The following is a 16,529-nucleotide window of genomic DNA, read 5'->3' on the forward strand; positions in this document are numbered from 1 at the left end:
ATTTCCTAGTATGATCTAAGTTGTACATTTTTTTGTCAATTTGTTCCTTCCATCCTGTATACGAAATATAACGCTAAATATACATAATCAAAGGAAAAGCTAAATACTCGTCTTGATTATTACAATCAAGTGCAAAAACTTTTATTGAGATTATTTTTTTAATGTAGCTGAAAGCTTTTAAATCTTTATTTGTGAAATTATGACTGTGTTTGTTTCATATTATTTCTAAATGTGAATGTACCAGACTTTATAAAATGTATTAAAAAATGAATCTTCAAAAAATATTGGTAGGCGGACAGACAAATCGAAGTACTTCCCATATTTTAACGAATAGTTCTCACACGAAAATCTCTATATATTTTCTTATTTTCATTTATCCATATTATATTTCTTTTCTATTATATCCCTCTGTAATTCACCACATTCCCTATTTTTATTCAAACTATTCCCCTCCCGAGTTGACGGCTTTAAAGCGATGGGACCGTCTAAATTGTATAAGGTACTCGTGATTGACAGTAAAAACCGCCCAAACAAAAGGAAATACGTACATACATAGTCTAAAATTGGAAAGAAACAATGTATAAATGCATTCCAATATTTTTTAGACGAATTTATTTTTAAATCAATTTTTTAACCCAACCTTGAGGATCACCGGTGAGCCCCTTAAAAGCGTTTTTTCACTTTTTTGTACTAAGGCCCATAATGTGCCAGCTTCATCCACCAATTCCAACATTTGGCCCAATTACTATATCGATTGGCCCACATACGAGATTCCATTAAAGGCATCTTCATATTCAATTTAATACTCGTGTCGTTCACCCATTAATCATGTCACACTTTTAATCTCGCTGATGTGTTTAACTAATATAATAGATCGATGTCCTATGATAAAAATATACAAGGTTACTTGGAAAATATTAATAACCATGTTTTTGGCTCTAAACACAAGGTTTGAATATCAAATAGGGTGGTAGTAATTATATTACTACTGCCTATTAAAGTTTGGGTCAATTCTGATTCATATTTAGTTTCGCGATACCAGTGCGGGCAAAATGTATATTACAAGTTTTGCTCGTATACTTACTGCATTGTTAGTGCACTACTCTCACTGAACAATATTACTGTATACAAATTGATATATCCACCTGATCATTACTTTCCATCAGGTGAGATCCAGGCCAAGAGCTTCTCCATTAAGGGTAAAAATATAGCATGATCAGAGATTTAGTATGAAGTGATGACTGAAAATTCGATTTAAACCTCACTAAAATTGTGCCAGAATCGACCGTTGTTACCCATTGTTAATTTACAAGTAACCCTGTATATATAAATTTCGTGTATTTATCTCTTTATATAATTCTTAAATTTGCTCTTCTAAAAATATGTTTGCATTTTGGAGGCATTGCAAAGCACAATAGATACATAGTCATTTGTATATAAAATGTAGGTTTTTTGTACAGTAGGTAATTACATAATTATGACTTCAGAGAAGGAAGGATTATCAGCTGACATATAAATAGTAAATATTTGACAGCTAAATTGCTAAATTCCGGTCGCCGAGCAGATAGATTTCGTCCAATGACCCCAAGCTACCCATCCTTATCACTCGCACGTAATTATATTGCTGTCGTGACTGTGCGACGGGCGGCCGCAGTGAATGTGCAAGCGCGACAGCAATATAATTACACGCGAGCTATATGGAAGGGTAGCTTGAAGTCATTGGACGAAATTCTCTCTGCTCGACAACCGGACTATAAGTATAAAGTTAAATGTATACCGGTGAAATTACGTTGAAATAAGAATTTACACTTGACAAATTACGAGTGCTTGTGATTGGTAAAAAAAATTCAAATTCAACCAATAACAGGCTTGATTTTCATTGAGGGTAGTTTTAAAATTTAAACGTTATACTTTTGTATCCATCCCTGTCGATCAAAGCGAGATGCTGCCATAAGAGATAGAGGTAGGTAGATCTAAAATACGATATCGACTTTAGAAAACAAAATAAATAAAATAAGGGCTACCTTTTCTTTTTTTGTTATTTACATTTTGACGTTCATAAGTGCCACTTGTGGTCTAAACTTTGATTTAATATTAACATTAAAAATAGCAGGTCTCATTACTTGAAACAAGTATACGTAAAAATACATCCATGGTCCATTACATAAATAAAAAAACTATACAATTAATTCCATTCTTACCATTGAAGTTTGTAACATTGTTGATGATACAAAAAATATTAAAAAAATACGAGACTTTTCACGTTTAGTGCCAAACAGCACTTAAAAATTAATAATAGCCATCCAAAAGTAAAAGATTCCTTAGTTATTACAATGTCATAGACCAAGGGATGTGATCAATTTTTATAACTGTGCTCTTGCCAATGACAATTTTTGACATGGCAGGCAACTTTGGTGATCACGTGACATTGGCGAAATCATGGTTGTGTTAAAGTCGCCATAAAAAAGAACAAGAAATACTCATCAGTTCAATAGAGCTCTGTGATTGGTTCATGTGTCACCCTGTGCGTCCACGCGTACTGTGAGACATAATAATATTTGTAAATACGGGCGATAGTTATTGTCTGTTGAGAAAGGTCACTGTTGCTATCTTAACGACTAACAGCACAGTTATAAATAATTGTTTATGTCATGTTTTTGTATCATTACTAGATGTAAACAAACATATTGGCAATGTACTAGACTTTAACCGTTACGTCCTCGATGATAGTTAGATAGGCGCAGTCAAACTGCGAGTTGTAGGTTAAGGTCAGGTGAGTTAGGCCGGGGCTACACTGAAGGCGAAAAATATACAAGAAAAAATAGATTAAAATAAAAAAAAATACTCAGGGACGCTTACCTGTTGCTTACCCTACCTTTTGCTTTACCGACTTAAAATATTTTTTATCGGCAATATATTTTTTTAAACCACATAACATGTGATGAAAAAAATAAGTTAGTTATAATTTTTTTACCTTGTCAATGACAAGGGAAAATTCTTTTTTAAGACATCTTTCCTAATTTTGATCTCCAAATGTTAAAAAAAAACATTGCTTAAAAACTAAAAGAAAAACAAATGTGTAAAGGAATATTTTAAAATGATGATGTGCGCCTTTAGTTTACTAGCTACCAAATTGTTTACTAGATTTTTTTATTGGTGATTTATAAAAAAATAAAAAATACTTTTACATTATCCGCTGATAGTCAAGCCCCGACTTTACTGTAGCCCCAATAGTAGGTAGTTCAGTGAGAATGTGATTTGTAAACTCAATAATTATGATATTAAAATAACTCTCTTCATTAAAAAACTACATCGCGCTCGAAGTAATGTAAGATAAATTAAGATCAAAGTAAAAGGAACGTTATGTACATTATTTAAAGGATAATTTTGTTTTAAATTTCTTCGGTCGGGTAAAATCTACTATTTTCGACATACGAAATAATTAAAATTCCCTGAAACAATTTTGAACTTCATGTCTTTGAAATTAGATCCCAAGTTGATTGAGGGTTTTTTGGAAGGTTCAAAATATATCCTTATTCGTATTTTATTAGGATTTAAGTTGTGACATTTTTAAATGCAATTTAAAAAATAAGAAATGTAATGCCCAATTTCGTAAAACGGTCTCTCACCACAATGCTGTCTGGTTTTTGATGCAATTGAATTGAAAACAATGAAAGCCTTAAACTACACTGGTCATCACAAAAATCGACCCTCCCGCGACAAGCAATTTCAAACGTATGCATCCCCACTTCCCACCAATATTGGCACCATTTAAAAGCCTAGTTCTAAACTTAATTTCATTAAAGGAAAGGTTTTTACCCCAAAAATGTGTCTGTAGAAGAATCCAGAGTCACTTCTTCAAAAAATAGGCAGTTACGCTTGAGCCAACTTTTTTATGGCTATAAAACTGTTACGTTGGGATTAATCGCTATCCATCTGTTAAAGAGGACACGTGAGATCATTATTTGGTTTTATAACCATAAAAATTGGTCTAATTGATCCCAGAGGAGAGCCCAAAGTGAGGTCTTTTTTCAAGTCACATTTATGTATTGTATATCGCGTTTATGTTAATCGTTTATTAAGAAATTAAATGTGTTTTTCTTTAAGGATATTTATTGGGCTTTCAAATAAAACCAATATTGTTGTGGCACCATGATTGTGTCAGTAGAAACGAGTTTTCCTGTAAAACGTAGGTGGGCCGATTTTTGTGATGACCAGTATAGTAATTAGAGTTAATATAAAAATTTAGTTATTAAAGTTATTTGCGAATTAACGCCAGCGTTTCTACCTAAACCGAATGATTTTTTTTCAATTGATTTTGAAACTTATTGGGATAAAGTTAAAAATCAATTGGATTACCAGTAAATTGACATCTTTTAAAACATAAACTTCCTATTAAATATGCATTAAGTTTATATTTATATTTGATTAAATATAAGTATTTTTTATGTATAAATCTTAAAAATTCGTATAGTTTATTTTATTTATAATTAAGTATTTATACCTACGTATATAAACTATGTAAAGCTCAATAGATAAGCTAGACTTCTTATGTAACGGCCACTAGCAGATCATGAACTTTTAATCTTTGTTTTAAGGTTTAAAATCGAATGAGCAGTTTTGAAATTTTGTAGTAGCTCAATAATATGGCAAGGTTACTAACAATGGCACATAGATTTACATATTGAAGCACTTTATTAAGTTTATTTAGTTGTGAAAGGTGCGATTTTTCAACAAAATTGTAAACATAGGACTGTCACTGTCAAACTATTTCGATGGTTGCCATTTTTCGTCAAATGTTGCCATGCCAAAAATACATTTAGGTTTTTTTATATACTTTGTTCGAAAATGAACTTTTTAAAATGGTTGTTTTTAAATTGATAATGAATTTTATTGCAATAATCAATTATTTTATCTCTACATCGGTTGTTACTACATATTTAGTCATATTATACTTGATCGTTTCTAAAAGTTGTATTCATCTTGAAAGAATGCGTTATGGTCTAATTCTTCTTTTTAACTGGCAACTTTTTAGTGTTAATTTTCACTAATTGCTTGCTCAGTCAGCCTTGATAGAAATTCAGTTGTGATTTTATATTTTAACAAGCGTTTAATGTGTCTTGGATGCTAGTTGTCATCAATCTGTCATAAATATGTGCCTATATTATGTATAGAAGAGGATTCCGTGGAGGGTAGTTGAACGGGAAGCATGGTCGATCTGTTTTAATGGTTTCAATTTATTAATTAATGTACAACTTTAGTGTACAAATTTGGTGTTATTTTGTGTTCTAAAGTGCAGTGAAGTGATAAATTATAAAAAACATTGAAATACTTCGAATTTGAGCGCGCATCGAGTGTCGAGTGGGTTGTCGTATGAACATCCCGCTTTGGACCCGGTGGCGTCTCGAAACCTGCTTACGGGCATACTTAACTCCACGGAATCCATGAAAAATCAATAGAACTGAAACACCCACGTTCTATTGATAACTATGTCAATATTTTTCACTCGACATTGGCAGAAATAAACCTCCCAGAGAGGTTTGGTTGCCCCAAAAAAAAAAATGTATAGAAAAGCGAACACTTTAAGCTACGAGCTAGTAAGTTTTTATTTACTAAGTTTTCCAATTTTTATTCTTTTTTGAAGAAATCTTATAGTCTTCCTTTGTGATTTATTTTAAAATTCGTCTTTTTTATACTGTAAAGGTTTTTTTTAAAATTAGGGAACAAAATATAACGAGCTACATAGTGTAGCGTCGAACTAATATGTCGTACTGTGTCGTCGGCTATGTCGTACGACGTCAGCCTATGTCGTCTGAAGTCAGTATAATATGAGTATTTCGTGGAATGTAGGAATACGTCGTGAGACGTCGTTAGACATCAAAATATATGGTACGACGTCGTCTGATGTCAAAATATGTCGTGCGACATCTTTCTATGTTGTGGGGTGTCACCCCCTATCTTCTTACATGACTTTTTTGTACAACTTTTCTTTCGTATTCGTATATCACCCGATATCGCACGAGATATTCAACTCTAGTATTTGCGAGGTATAAAATATTATGTACATTTTTCTGTTAAATAAAAAAAAATCATCCGCCCGTTGTAAGAAATATGGAAAGCCTTGGTAGATGTAATAAAAACAATAATGCTGTTATAAACATTCTCACATAGTTTATCTGTGATCTTAGATCGAATCGTGTATAATCGTGGATTATAAAAACTTTTGAATTAACCAATCAAAAGCAATGCAATGACTAAAAGCGCGCGCGCACGTGTGACTTTTTTCACCGTAACATTATGTCTTTCTTTTTCTCTTTATAAAAGTGTAAAGAGAAAGACATACTGGTCACGGTGACGAAAACGTGCAAGTCACCCGTACGCGCATATCCTGATAATACATTTTGTGTTTTAAACTCAAAAAAATAGAGATTAATAAAATTTTGCTAATACAAGGCAGATATTAAACACTTGCATGATTTGGTATGAAACGAAACATTGAATTAGGTTGTGGAGGATATAGCATAGTTATACTGAATGTAGTGGCTGAGAGACTGGAAATTTAAGCGTTTTGGATTGATTAAATGGTTAAAAAACTTGTAAATAATACATTTATATGCTTGATTTTGCTTGAATCTGAACCGTTGTAAATTTCTTCTTTCTCAGCCACAGCTAAGGCCATTCTACGATCGCCATATTATTAATGTAATATAGTACATATTTTTCCATATTGTTCGAAAGTTTTAAGGTATGTTGAGATGAAGTTAAATAATTTAATAAAGTTAGCTTTTGCCTTTTTAAAAGTCCTGAAGCATAGTGTTCCAGATGTGATTTTTTGATAATAAAAATTGGAAAGTTTTTTGTTAGTTTTATTTTTGCTGAAACTTATAAAAATATTAATAATAAAAAAAAATAGTAGAATTAAATTGAGGTTTACTTCATAACCAGAAAAATGCGTGAATAAACCATTATAAGAATAAAAACCTGTATGGTTTTTTTTTCTTGTATGGTTTTCGTTTTTTAATTGACTGCGCCAGAAGAAGGGCTATTTACCCTAGTAAATACATTTTATTAATGACGACTGTATTTTTTATTTGCAAGTGGGTAAATGGAGTAAAATTAGATTTTTGTTGTACCTAATTGGAATTTATCTCACCCTCTTATTTCAAGAAAACATTATTTTCAACCTTGCTTATCTTTTATAAATTGGGTAAAGGTTCGAAAATCAAAAGCCTTGTACAAAATTTTATTTTATTTTATATCTCCCGCTCCCAAAAATAACATAATTAATACACAAATAATCCCAATATTTATAATAATATCATTATTTCAAATTATTATTCAATTGCATCCGAAGTTGCAGATATAAGAGTTGACGAAGTAACGCAGCAGATGGCGCGCGCGATAGAAGAAGGTTTCTCTCTCGTAGATGTTCAGGAAGGTCAGATCGTGCGACAGGAAGTTCGCTGTTGGCTTGTCTGTGAAAAATAAAAACTATTAACACCAGCCCATAGTTGGGAAGACCTTGTGCATTGCAGTGGGACGTGTAGTTGAAGCCAATCATCATCAATGTTGATTTCGCTGCAGGAACATGACCCTCTCCAATTTGCCAGAGGCAAATGGAGGATTAGCCTTACACTCCCCACGCTGGCCAGACGGGTTGGGGCTTGATGTTCCCATATTACATTGTCCTCAAGGGCCAACGTAAAAGCATGTTTGTCCCTAAGCCAGCGCAACCTTTGAGGCGAGGCGAGTCGAAGATACCAAGAAAATAATAGTACATTTAAAATTAAGGTTTTGTTAAAAAAAACTTCTTAGTCTCTTAGCTGCGTCTCGCTAGGTTTGCCCTATTCCTAGACTTAGTCGCCTCTAACAACATCCACGGAAGAGTGGAGTCCGAACCCATGTAACCCAGGACAGTTCTCTAGAATCTACATAGATTGGGTTAGTAGTAGTTTCGCACGATTTTCCTTCGAAACGTCCCCTTTCAATAATAATTTTTTTTAGTAGGCGTTTCGCCCGGATGTACCTATTAAAAGTATTAAAATCGCGTGCGATTCGACTCTTTTTTTTAACTAGTAGTATGCGATTACTAGTTCTCAAAGGGGTGGATGCGCACCCGTTTTTAATACTTTTGATACATCCGGGCGAAACGCCTACTAAAAAAAATATTATTGAAAAGGGACGTTTCGCACATTCGTGCGAAGGAAAATCGTGCGAAACTACTACTAACCCCATAGATTGTAGATGTTAGAAAAATATTTATGACTTGGCCACTACAACCCCAACCACGAAAAAAGGGAGTGTTTATAACTAAAGTTCTTTTTCTTTTAGTTCTATAGTCAGCGGTCCGCCCCGGGTGCCAAGCATCAGGGGGTGACACAAGTCGCGCAGATTAGTACTCACTAGCGCATCTGCATGGCAAGTCTGCGGTCCATGTCATGATACGGGTCTTTTAATCCTCGAATCGGTAGGTAACCCCAAAAAATCCTGGGGGGTGATCGCCCCGGGTGCCAACCCATGCTACGCCGCCTCTGTCTATAGTTACCAAGTGGATCAATGTTGAAGATCGGCAGCGCGGTGACGTCACCCAGCACGTAGGCCGAGCACAGGTCCAGTTTGTCGGCGTGTTTCAGGTTCGTGGTCATGCGGATGAGAGCTGGGAAGAAAAGGAATATTGTTAAGATTATTCTGGGACTTAGATATTCCGCCATTTAGGCCTAAAGTAGGCAATGATTGGTTACACCCGGAAACGGATAGGTATTAAATACATTAGGATAACACTGATCTTTTAAATAAAACACATGCTTAAAATACTGTGGGTATTAGACAAGGAATATACCTAAAACAGTATTTATAAAAATGTTTAAGTACATACATAGAAAACATCCAAACATTATTGTTCAAGTTGATTAAAATAACGATTTTTTTATTTTCAAAAAGAGAATGAAAGTGCGTCTCGAAAAAAAAAACAATTTTTATTTCATGATATTAACAACTTGGGCTTACAAATTTAAAAAAAATATTGTCTAAATATTAAAGTTCTTGTAATGACTTCCTGTCGGTAAATTCAAACTTTATTCGGCATAGATGGCGCTAGTCATTGGCCTATAGAAACTTCTGTCATCGTGTCTCGTGAACCAATCACGTCATTGCTTGAAAATATTTTAATCTGCCACCGTATTTTATAACTTTTTGTTTTGATTTTCAAGAAAATGTTTTTTTAAATTGTGAGCCACTGTAAAACTGTGAAGTGAATTGTGTAACTCCATAAGTACTTGTGAAGAACGATTGAAGAAGTTTTTTCAAACTCCACGGGGTCTTGGCTTCAGCCCATGGACCTATAAAAAAAGGCGGACGGAACTCGCGCTACAACAAAACTGTGACGCAAAATTTTGGCGTTTGTCTATTGTGTGAGTGAATTTAGGGATGCCATGTTAGCCAAAACATTTTACCCATTTATTTTAAGAAAAACATAGATCGGCAGATGTTACTTGGAAATGTAGACAGAATTATTCCGTGCCATTTTAAAAGGATGAAAGGTGCGTTGAGGTAGGCGCGAAATTTTCAATGTTCAAATTTTCTTACATTGTTTGCAAGTCAGTGTGTCAAGGTATGTAGTTATGTACATAATGTTGATCAAAAATGATTCACGCAGTTACAAATTACGAATCTTGTGTATATTATAATCATAATCTTATGCATCATCAATATATTATTATTATCTCTGATAGTTTTTTTTTAACATACAACCTGACACTGACTTGAAATCAATGTAAGAAAATTTGAATTTTGCAGTTCCACATTTTTGGGAAGGATCAAATTTGCCTATGAAAATATATCCCATTAAAACACAATTATTATGATAAATTATTTTATTTCCATAGTATGCGTAATAAATAACTAAAAAGTCCTAAAATTATTATTAATTTCCCATATTTCGGGTAATTTTCCCACGTAAATAACTGAGAACACTGGTCTTTGACGTATTATTTTTTCGAGTGAATGACGTTTGATTTCAATTAATTTCAATATTTTAATGTCGGGAAATAAGTGATTGGATTATTATTTTGCCTGTGAAATGTGATTCCTTAATTTTTGTTTGTTCGAACAGAACGGTTTTTACACAATTTCATCACACAAGACATGTCGTATTCGTGTTGTTTTTTCGCTGCTTAAATGTGTCAACTGTGTGAAGTTTGCACTCGAAGTGGTGTAACAGGGTGTGAATGTGTGCGTGCCGGCCTGTACGTACAGGCAAGCTGGTGTATCCTAATGTCACAGTATTTTGTTGATGAGAATCCGTCCGACTTTTTTTATAGGTCCATGCTTCAGCCAGTGAAGGCGATCATCAGTTCTGCAGGTTAGTGGGTTTCCTATCAATATACCTAGTAAATATTTATGAACGTTAATTTGTGTCTTTTTTGCCGTCCGTAGTGTAGGTACTCGTATATTTTACAGTTATTTTTTTCTGAGCGATTACCGATTTTTTTTCTGAGCGATTTTTGTTAAGGTTGATTTATCTACGCAATTCACATTATCTGGTTATCGGAGGTCTAGGTACCCGCACCAAGTCTTTCTTTTCGTGGTCGCTACCTGAGAATTTTTTTGCCCGAACGGCCATCAGCTCTACGAGTGTCTCGTAGTGCAGGGAAAAGTTGAGGGTGGTTGAGAACACCAGACCACGTGGTAGATCACCAATGAGATGGACGGACCAGGTCAAGGCCGCAATTAAGTGTTCGGTTAACGAAAATGCCCGGAAAGCTGCAGTCCGCGAGGAATGGCGCCGTATTGCGAGGAACATCACTCATCGTGATTCACAATGATGACCACGACCACTCTGACAAGAGTGTACCGACTGAGAAGAAGAAGAAAGGTAATCATCATCATCATCATCATTTCAGCCATAGGACGTCCACTGCTGAACATAGGCCTCCCCTAATGCTTTCCACGTTGATCGATTGGTAGCAGCCTGCATCCAGCGCTTCCTTGCTACCTTTACGATGTCGTCAGTCCACCTTGCAGGTGGACGTCACACGCTGCGTTTTCCGGTACGCGGCCTCCATTCCAGAAAGGTAATACTCACGGTAATTTCCCCTGATGTGGTAGTTGTATTCCGTGTCCTCCCCTAAGGAGTGGTGCTGGATGAGTGTGCGGTTCGAATCCAGGTCGAGTTTGGGGCAGTCCACCGACAGGACTAGGGTGTCTCTGTCTATGTTGAAGCTTTAGAAAGAGAGGAAAACATTGTTATTTTTCATCATCATCGGGTTATTTATTTAGTCTCCACTGCAGTCTCTAATTTACCAGAGACAAATGAAGAATTTGGTCTAGACTAGTTAGACTGTTTAAGGCCCAGTTTTTTGATTCTTAGGTAAAATAACAAATTGTTAAATTTTGCTACTAATGGTTAAATATTAAAAAAAAATTAACTATTAATAGTTAAAAAATGTACTAAAAGTCAAGCTAACCATTGTTCGAAAAACATTTTTTTCTGATATTTAACTACTTTAACTACGAATCAAAAAACCGGGCCTAAGTAGATACCTACCTAGGATCCTGTTATATTTTGAACCAACTAAAATGGGTTCACAATATAGGTAAGTAATTTAACGAAATTGGAACATTTTATTAGGTCATTTCTGATCTTTATTAAACCGAACCGGTATTTGACGAGATTTACTTAAGTTTAAAAAAATCAAATGACGCAGTTAAAGTTAAACTACAAAATTGGCCTCGAGCGAGACTTTTTTCAGCATTTTGTAGCATCACTTCAGCACTTGACTTTCAAAAAACATATCGATTCAGTTATAATTTTATTAATACTTATTCATACTCACAAGAACTCCGAAACGTAGCATTTATTATGATTCCTCACGATCAACACGTTATCCACGTACGACGAGTTAAAGTATGGCGTCTCGAACCGCTGGTTTCTCACTGTGTACTGGCTTGGCACCGAACCCACGACCTTCTTGTTGCATTTGCTGTTAGCTGCCAGGTTGTCGGCGATGCATTTGTAGTCGTTTAAGTAGCATGGTCTCACTTTGCCAGATTTGGGTTGTGGTACTGGAGGTGAAGCTAAAAAAAATTAAAAAATAAAACTTCATTTGTAGCCAATTACAATTTTACATAGAAAGATTGAAGCGTTAATGACGAATTGTAGTCGAACACTGGGTGCTACAGGGTGTTAAGAAAGTTAGATTTATTACACACGGATACTTATAAAAGCTCTTTTTGTGAAAAATTTAAAATATTTTGACTTTTATGCCTAAACTGTGCAGCAGTAGAATTAAGGGAAACTGATTTAACTTTTTATTAAGGCGTAATTTAAAAAAACTGTGGAATACAATAAATTAAAAAAATAACATTATTTATTTCATTCATAATGGACTACGGAACCCTAAAAATTAACTACGCTTAAAAATAAAGGAAAAAATCAAAATAATCATCTACTTAGTTATCCAAATTTAAGATTTTTAGCCCTTTTTGAGGTTTCCTTAAAATCTTTTTTTTTTGTATTTTTTTCCAATTTCTATAGATATTTTACTTACCGGCCCAGGCGGCAGCGAGAATCACAGATAAAACAATAAGTCTGGACGCCATTTTGTGATGAGTCTGACACGACTCTCTGCTCTATGTTCTGCGAAACTACTGCACAATAATTCAAATTAACAGCCGCTGGTTCTGGAAAAGTATGGGACAATATTTATGTCATTTGCTCAGCTGTGCAAACTTTGGTCCAATTGACGCGAATAAAAGTATGAAAACGATTATAATTCGATAAATACTTTGTTTACTTTAATTTAAACTTGGCTTTTCTCGCAACTTTGCTTTAGGCTGAGTTGCAGCTGCTAACTTTAACCGTAACTATAGCGATAACTGGCGTCTTTTGTATGGAGTTTGACATATTTTTGACGTCTTTATGCTTAGTTAAAGGAAGATGATGCAACCCGCTATTCATTCACTTAGCCCAGCCTTATTGTTCGGTGTAATTTTTGAAAGTACTAAGTATTTTAGATTTCTATACCCACCTAAGTACCTACACGTCCCAAATCTAGCATGCCCCACTGCCACTTCGGGACATCATATCAGGTGGTAGGAGGAAGTGATTGGTTGCCACTTGCACTGTCTACTTATTATCCACAGTTGGGTCAACAGACGTTTTGACCACACTCGTTCGTTTCAGTTATAGTTAGGTACATGGCTACTTACTCTGGATAAAGACCTCCTCCAAAGATTTCCATTTCCACAATGACCGCTCCTGCGTTGCCCGCATCCAGGTGCTTCCCGCTACCTTCACCAGATCGTCAGTCCACCGAGTGGGAGACTTACTTATACAGCTTCTATGTGTCTTCTTGCCCATTGCCACATAAGTTAGGCAAGTGATATTTAATCAAATAGCAAACAGACAAACAGCCTAACTTCGTCGATATTACGTATATAAAACAAAGAGCGTATGTTTTTCATGCTTTTGTGTCAATTTAATTGTGTCTGCTCACACAAGAACAAATGAACGCACGTAAATGGTATGTAAATAAAATAAATAAGTCAATAAAGGAAATGATTTATTTCGGTGTGTTGTCATGAAGAAAAATTGCTCTGACGATATACATAGTTATTTTATTTTGGATAAGTTAACATTATGTTATATTGTGTAATTTATTTATTTATTTATTTATTTATTTATTTATTTATTTATTTATTTGAACACCAACAAGGTTACATTGAGGCTTCACAAAAGTAGGTAACTATAAAAAAAATGACACTTGTTAAATGCAAACTTAATTATAGGTGAAAACATCATGCGTTAGAGACTAAAGCAACAGCAATTAGGGATTAAAAACTAAAAATACTTATTTAATATGGTGTAAAAAAGTCCCTATGCTTGTTCAAATCGGTGAGATTTGTCCAAGCATGTGGACTTGTATTTACGTAAACAAAGGAAAAAAATATCAACATTAACATTATTGGATTAATACATAACGCCCCTTTTATCAGCGGTTACAATGACGTCAGGTTCTAGATTCGAATCCCAGGTAGAACTAGGATACATATACCTACTATCTTACCTAAGTCTGTCGCCATAACAACAATGTTAACAGCATTGGTGTTCCGGCAGTTAGAGGTAAGATAGCCAGTTCCTCCGTGGTTGAGGATTCCGGGTGAAGCTCGCTTCCACCTTCGGCCTGATCGTCACTTACCATCAGATGAGATACAGACCAAGATCTTCCTCGTGGATAAAAAAATAAATATCCATATGGACAATAAAAAATTACACTACCATCTTGTGGGGCCTTACCGGGGGTTTCATTCATCATAATTTATCAATTATTAGCCTACCTTCTTAACGAATGTAAAAACAATAATACTGTAGTTTCATCAAAACTAGTTCAGGAGTTTTTGCGTAGAATACCTGAATATATCCATCCACCTTCTCAAACTTCCACATTGTGTGTGATCAGCACTTTCCATCAGTTGAGATGCAAGCCAAAAGCTTTCTCGTTGTGGATAAAAAAAATTAGTAACTACTATAAACTATAACAAAGTACCTATGTGAAAACTTTAGGATCTAGCCCAACCCATGAAAAATTATTTACGCCTTAATATTGTAATTTTAAATATTGTGAGGCAGGTCTTATTTGCGTTTTATTATTGGGTACTTATTTTGCGTTCCAATTTTACTCATTGTTCCCAGCAGATGGCCAATTGTTACTTATTTCAAAACAAACGCAAAAGTAATAATTGATAACTGTAAAATTAAATGAATCATACGGAACTGTGAGTCAGAAGAAAGATATTTTATTTGCGACAGAATGCAAATATAATTATTTACCAAATTGTATTGCAGTGAGTAAGATATTAATGAGTTGGTACCTATATTGAGATATAAAATGCAGGCGATTTAGAATTGCTTTAAAAGTATCACCATTCAGATATTTTTTTCATGTTTTCATTCTTCATCAAAAATATTTGCTCATAACAACAAACAGCAACAAGAAGCTAAGAATTGGGAATTTTAAAAAATATGAAAGATGTCATATCTCTGAAATGGTGATACCTACTTTTACTATTTCCTTAAGATTTTTTGGGACACCCTGTATGTAGTTAATATACTTTTTTTTGGGACTGGTTAATATACTTACTTAGGCTATTAAAAAAGGGGAAATTAAATAAAAACAACACATTAAAGGCTTAAAAATCATTTTTATTCATAACTATCGTACATTAATAATTATATTCAATAATAATATTAATCAATTAATTAAATACGTTTGACACAGAGTCACTCGCACTCACAAGCGTTATTTTTATTTATATAAATGCAGTTTTTATATATCATACCATTGTTTATACATCGTTTTTGATACAAGGGTTTTTCCAAACAAAACCTCTTATACAATCCTCTAAAATACGTCCTATTTTTTCAACAAAACCAATATATCTCAATATACACATTTTGATACAACTGTACATATTTTATTTACCAACGAATATTCTGCCTTATTGAAATTCCCATAGAGTTCACATTCGTACTTTCCACGATTTGACATCTACTTTTGACATTTGACAAGTCTGTGGTCAGCTAAACCACGCCCACTTAATGACAGCTTAACAATAACTACATTTTGACAGTTTTTAAATTTATTTTCACACTTCTTTTTGCATTTAAGTTAATCTGAATTTGTTTTATTTTTTCACTTTTCAATATCAGGATTATTATAGATGATACTCCATGTCTCCATGTGTCATGAATATAAATTATATGTGCATACAATTAATGAATTTAGTATGGATATCCACGCCTAATCAAAGTGGGAGTGGCTTACAACATTCATTGATGCATTTTTATGTATTCAACTTTCTCAAACATAACTATGTACTTAATTTATAGTTATTCATATCTCAACACACCCTTGCGATTCAAAAACGATATAAAACAAACTTATAAACAGGTTTCAATGTACTCGAAGAACGAACTTATTTACAAATACTAACTTATGGTACAAAATAAATAAAAAAGCATAGACAACTAAGGTCTTAGAGAACGAACAAAACTGGACTTAATTTCAGGCATACAACCCAATCGGGCTAACCTGGCTGGAAGGCGTGTTTTAGAATCGCGCTGACCGCTCGCTGATCGTCGGCGCTGACAGATCAATATGTATGTAATTGAAGGGAACTGAAGGGAACGTTCCTGAGTGACGCTGATCGCTCGGCGCCGACGCTTCATACATTTCGGCTGTCAGCGCTGACGGTCAGCGTGCGTCAGCGTGACTCTAAAACCAGCCGAATGCGATTCTCTTTCTCGCACACCGTCCGTACCAAATCGTCGATGTGACGTCACGGCTGCCAGATGCGCAGTTAACGTAACCGAGCTGTAGATTGACGCTTTTCATTGGTTGAATTACAATATTTAGACCAAGGACAGAATCTATGTTTAAGATTGAATCGAGTTTTAAGTCGTTTTGTAATACGGGCTTTTACCTACTCGGCAAGAGACGCAAGCAATACCTGGTTGTCTCTGTCACTCA

The 16,529-nt window shown here is 34.5% G+C and overlaps 1 protein-coding gene across 1 annotated transcript; it reads right to left on the reverse strand.

The window, feature by feature from the left end:
- Window positions 1-7,234: 7,234 nt before the first annotated feature.
- P25 (silk protein P25) lies at window positions 7,235-12,685 on the reverse strand. The gene is made up of 5 exons (XM_028318225.1): window positions 12,549-12,685; window positions 11,835-12,075; window positions 11,084-11,220; window positions 8,546-8,656; window positions 7,235-7,475 (listed from the first exon to the last, which is right to left on the reverse strand). The coding sequence occupies exons 1-5, from the start codon at window positions 12,598-12,600 to the stop codon at window positions 7,339-7,341; spliced, it is 678 nt and encodes a 225-aa protein (XP_028174026.1). The 5' UTR covers window positions 12,601-12,685; the 3' UTR covers window positions 7,235-7,338.
- Between the last annotated feature and the right edge of the window lie 3,844 nt (window positions 12,686-16,529).

This window comes from Ostrinia furnacalis, unplaced genomic scaffold, assembly GCF_004193835.3.
Source record: "Ostrinia furnacalis isolate ACB-3 unplaced genomic scaffold, ASM419383v2 OfSCF6691, whole genome shotgun sequence".
Classification (NCBI taxonomy): domain Eukaryota; kingdom Metazoa; phylum Arthropoda; class Insecta; order Lepidoptera; family Crambidae; genus Ostrinia; species Ostrinia furnacalis.

Bases quoted from the DNA above. Each gene is read 5' to 3' on its own strand.
- P25 (XM_028318225.1), bottom strand. From the start codon at position 12,600: ATGGCGTCCAGACTTATTGTTTTATCTGTGATTCTCGCTGCCGCCTGG. The intron at 12,076-12,548 runs GTAAGTAAAATA...AATTTTTTTTAG, and splicing joins TCTCGCTGCCGCCTGGGCCG to CTTCACCTCCAGTACCACAA. The intron at 11,221-11,834 runs GTGAGTATGAAT...CTCTTTCTAAAG, and splicing joins TGCTACGTTTCGGAGTTCTT to CTTCAACATAGACAGAGACA.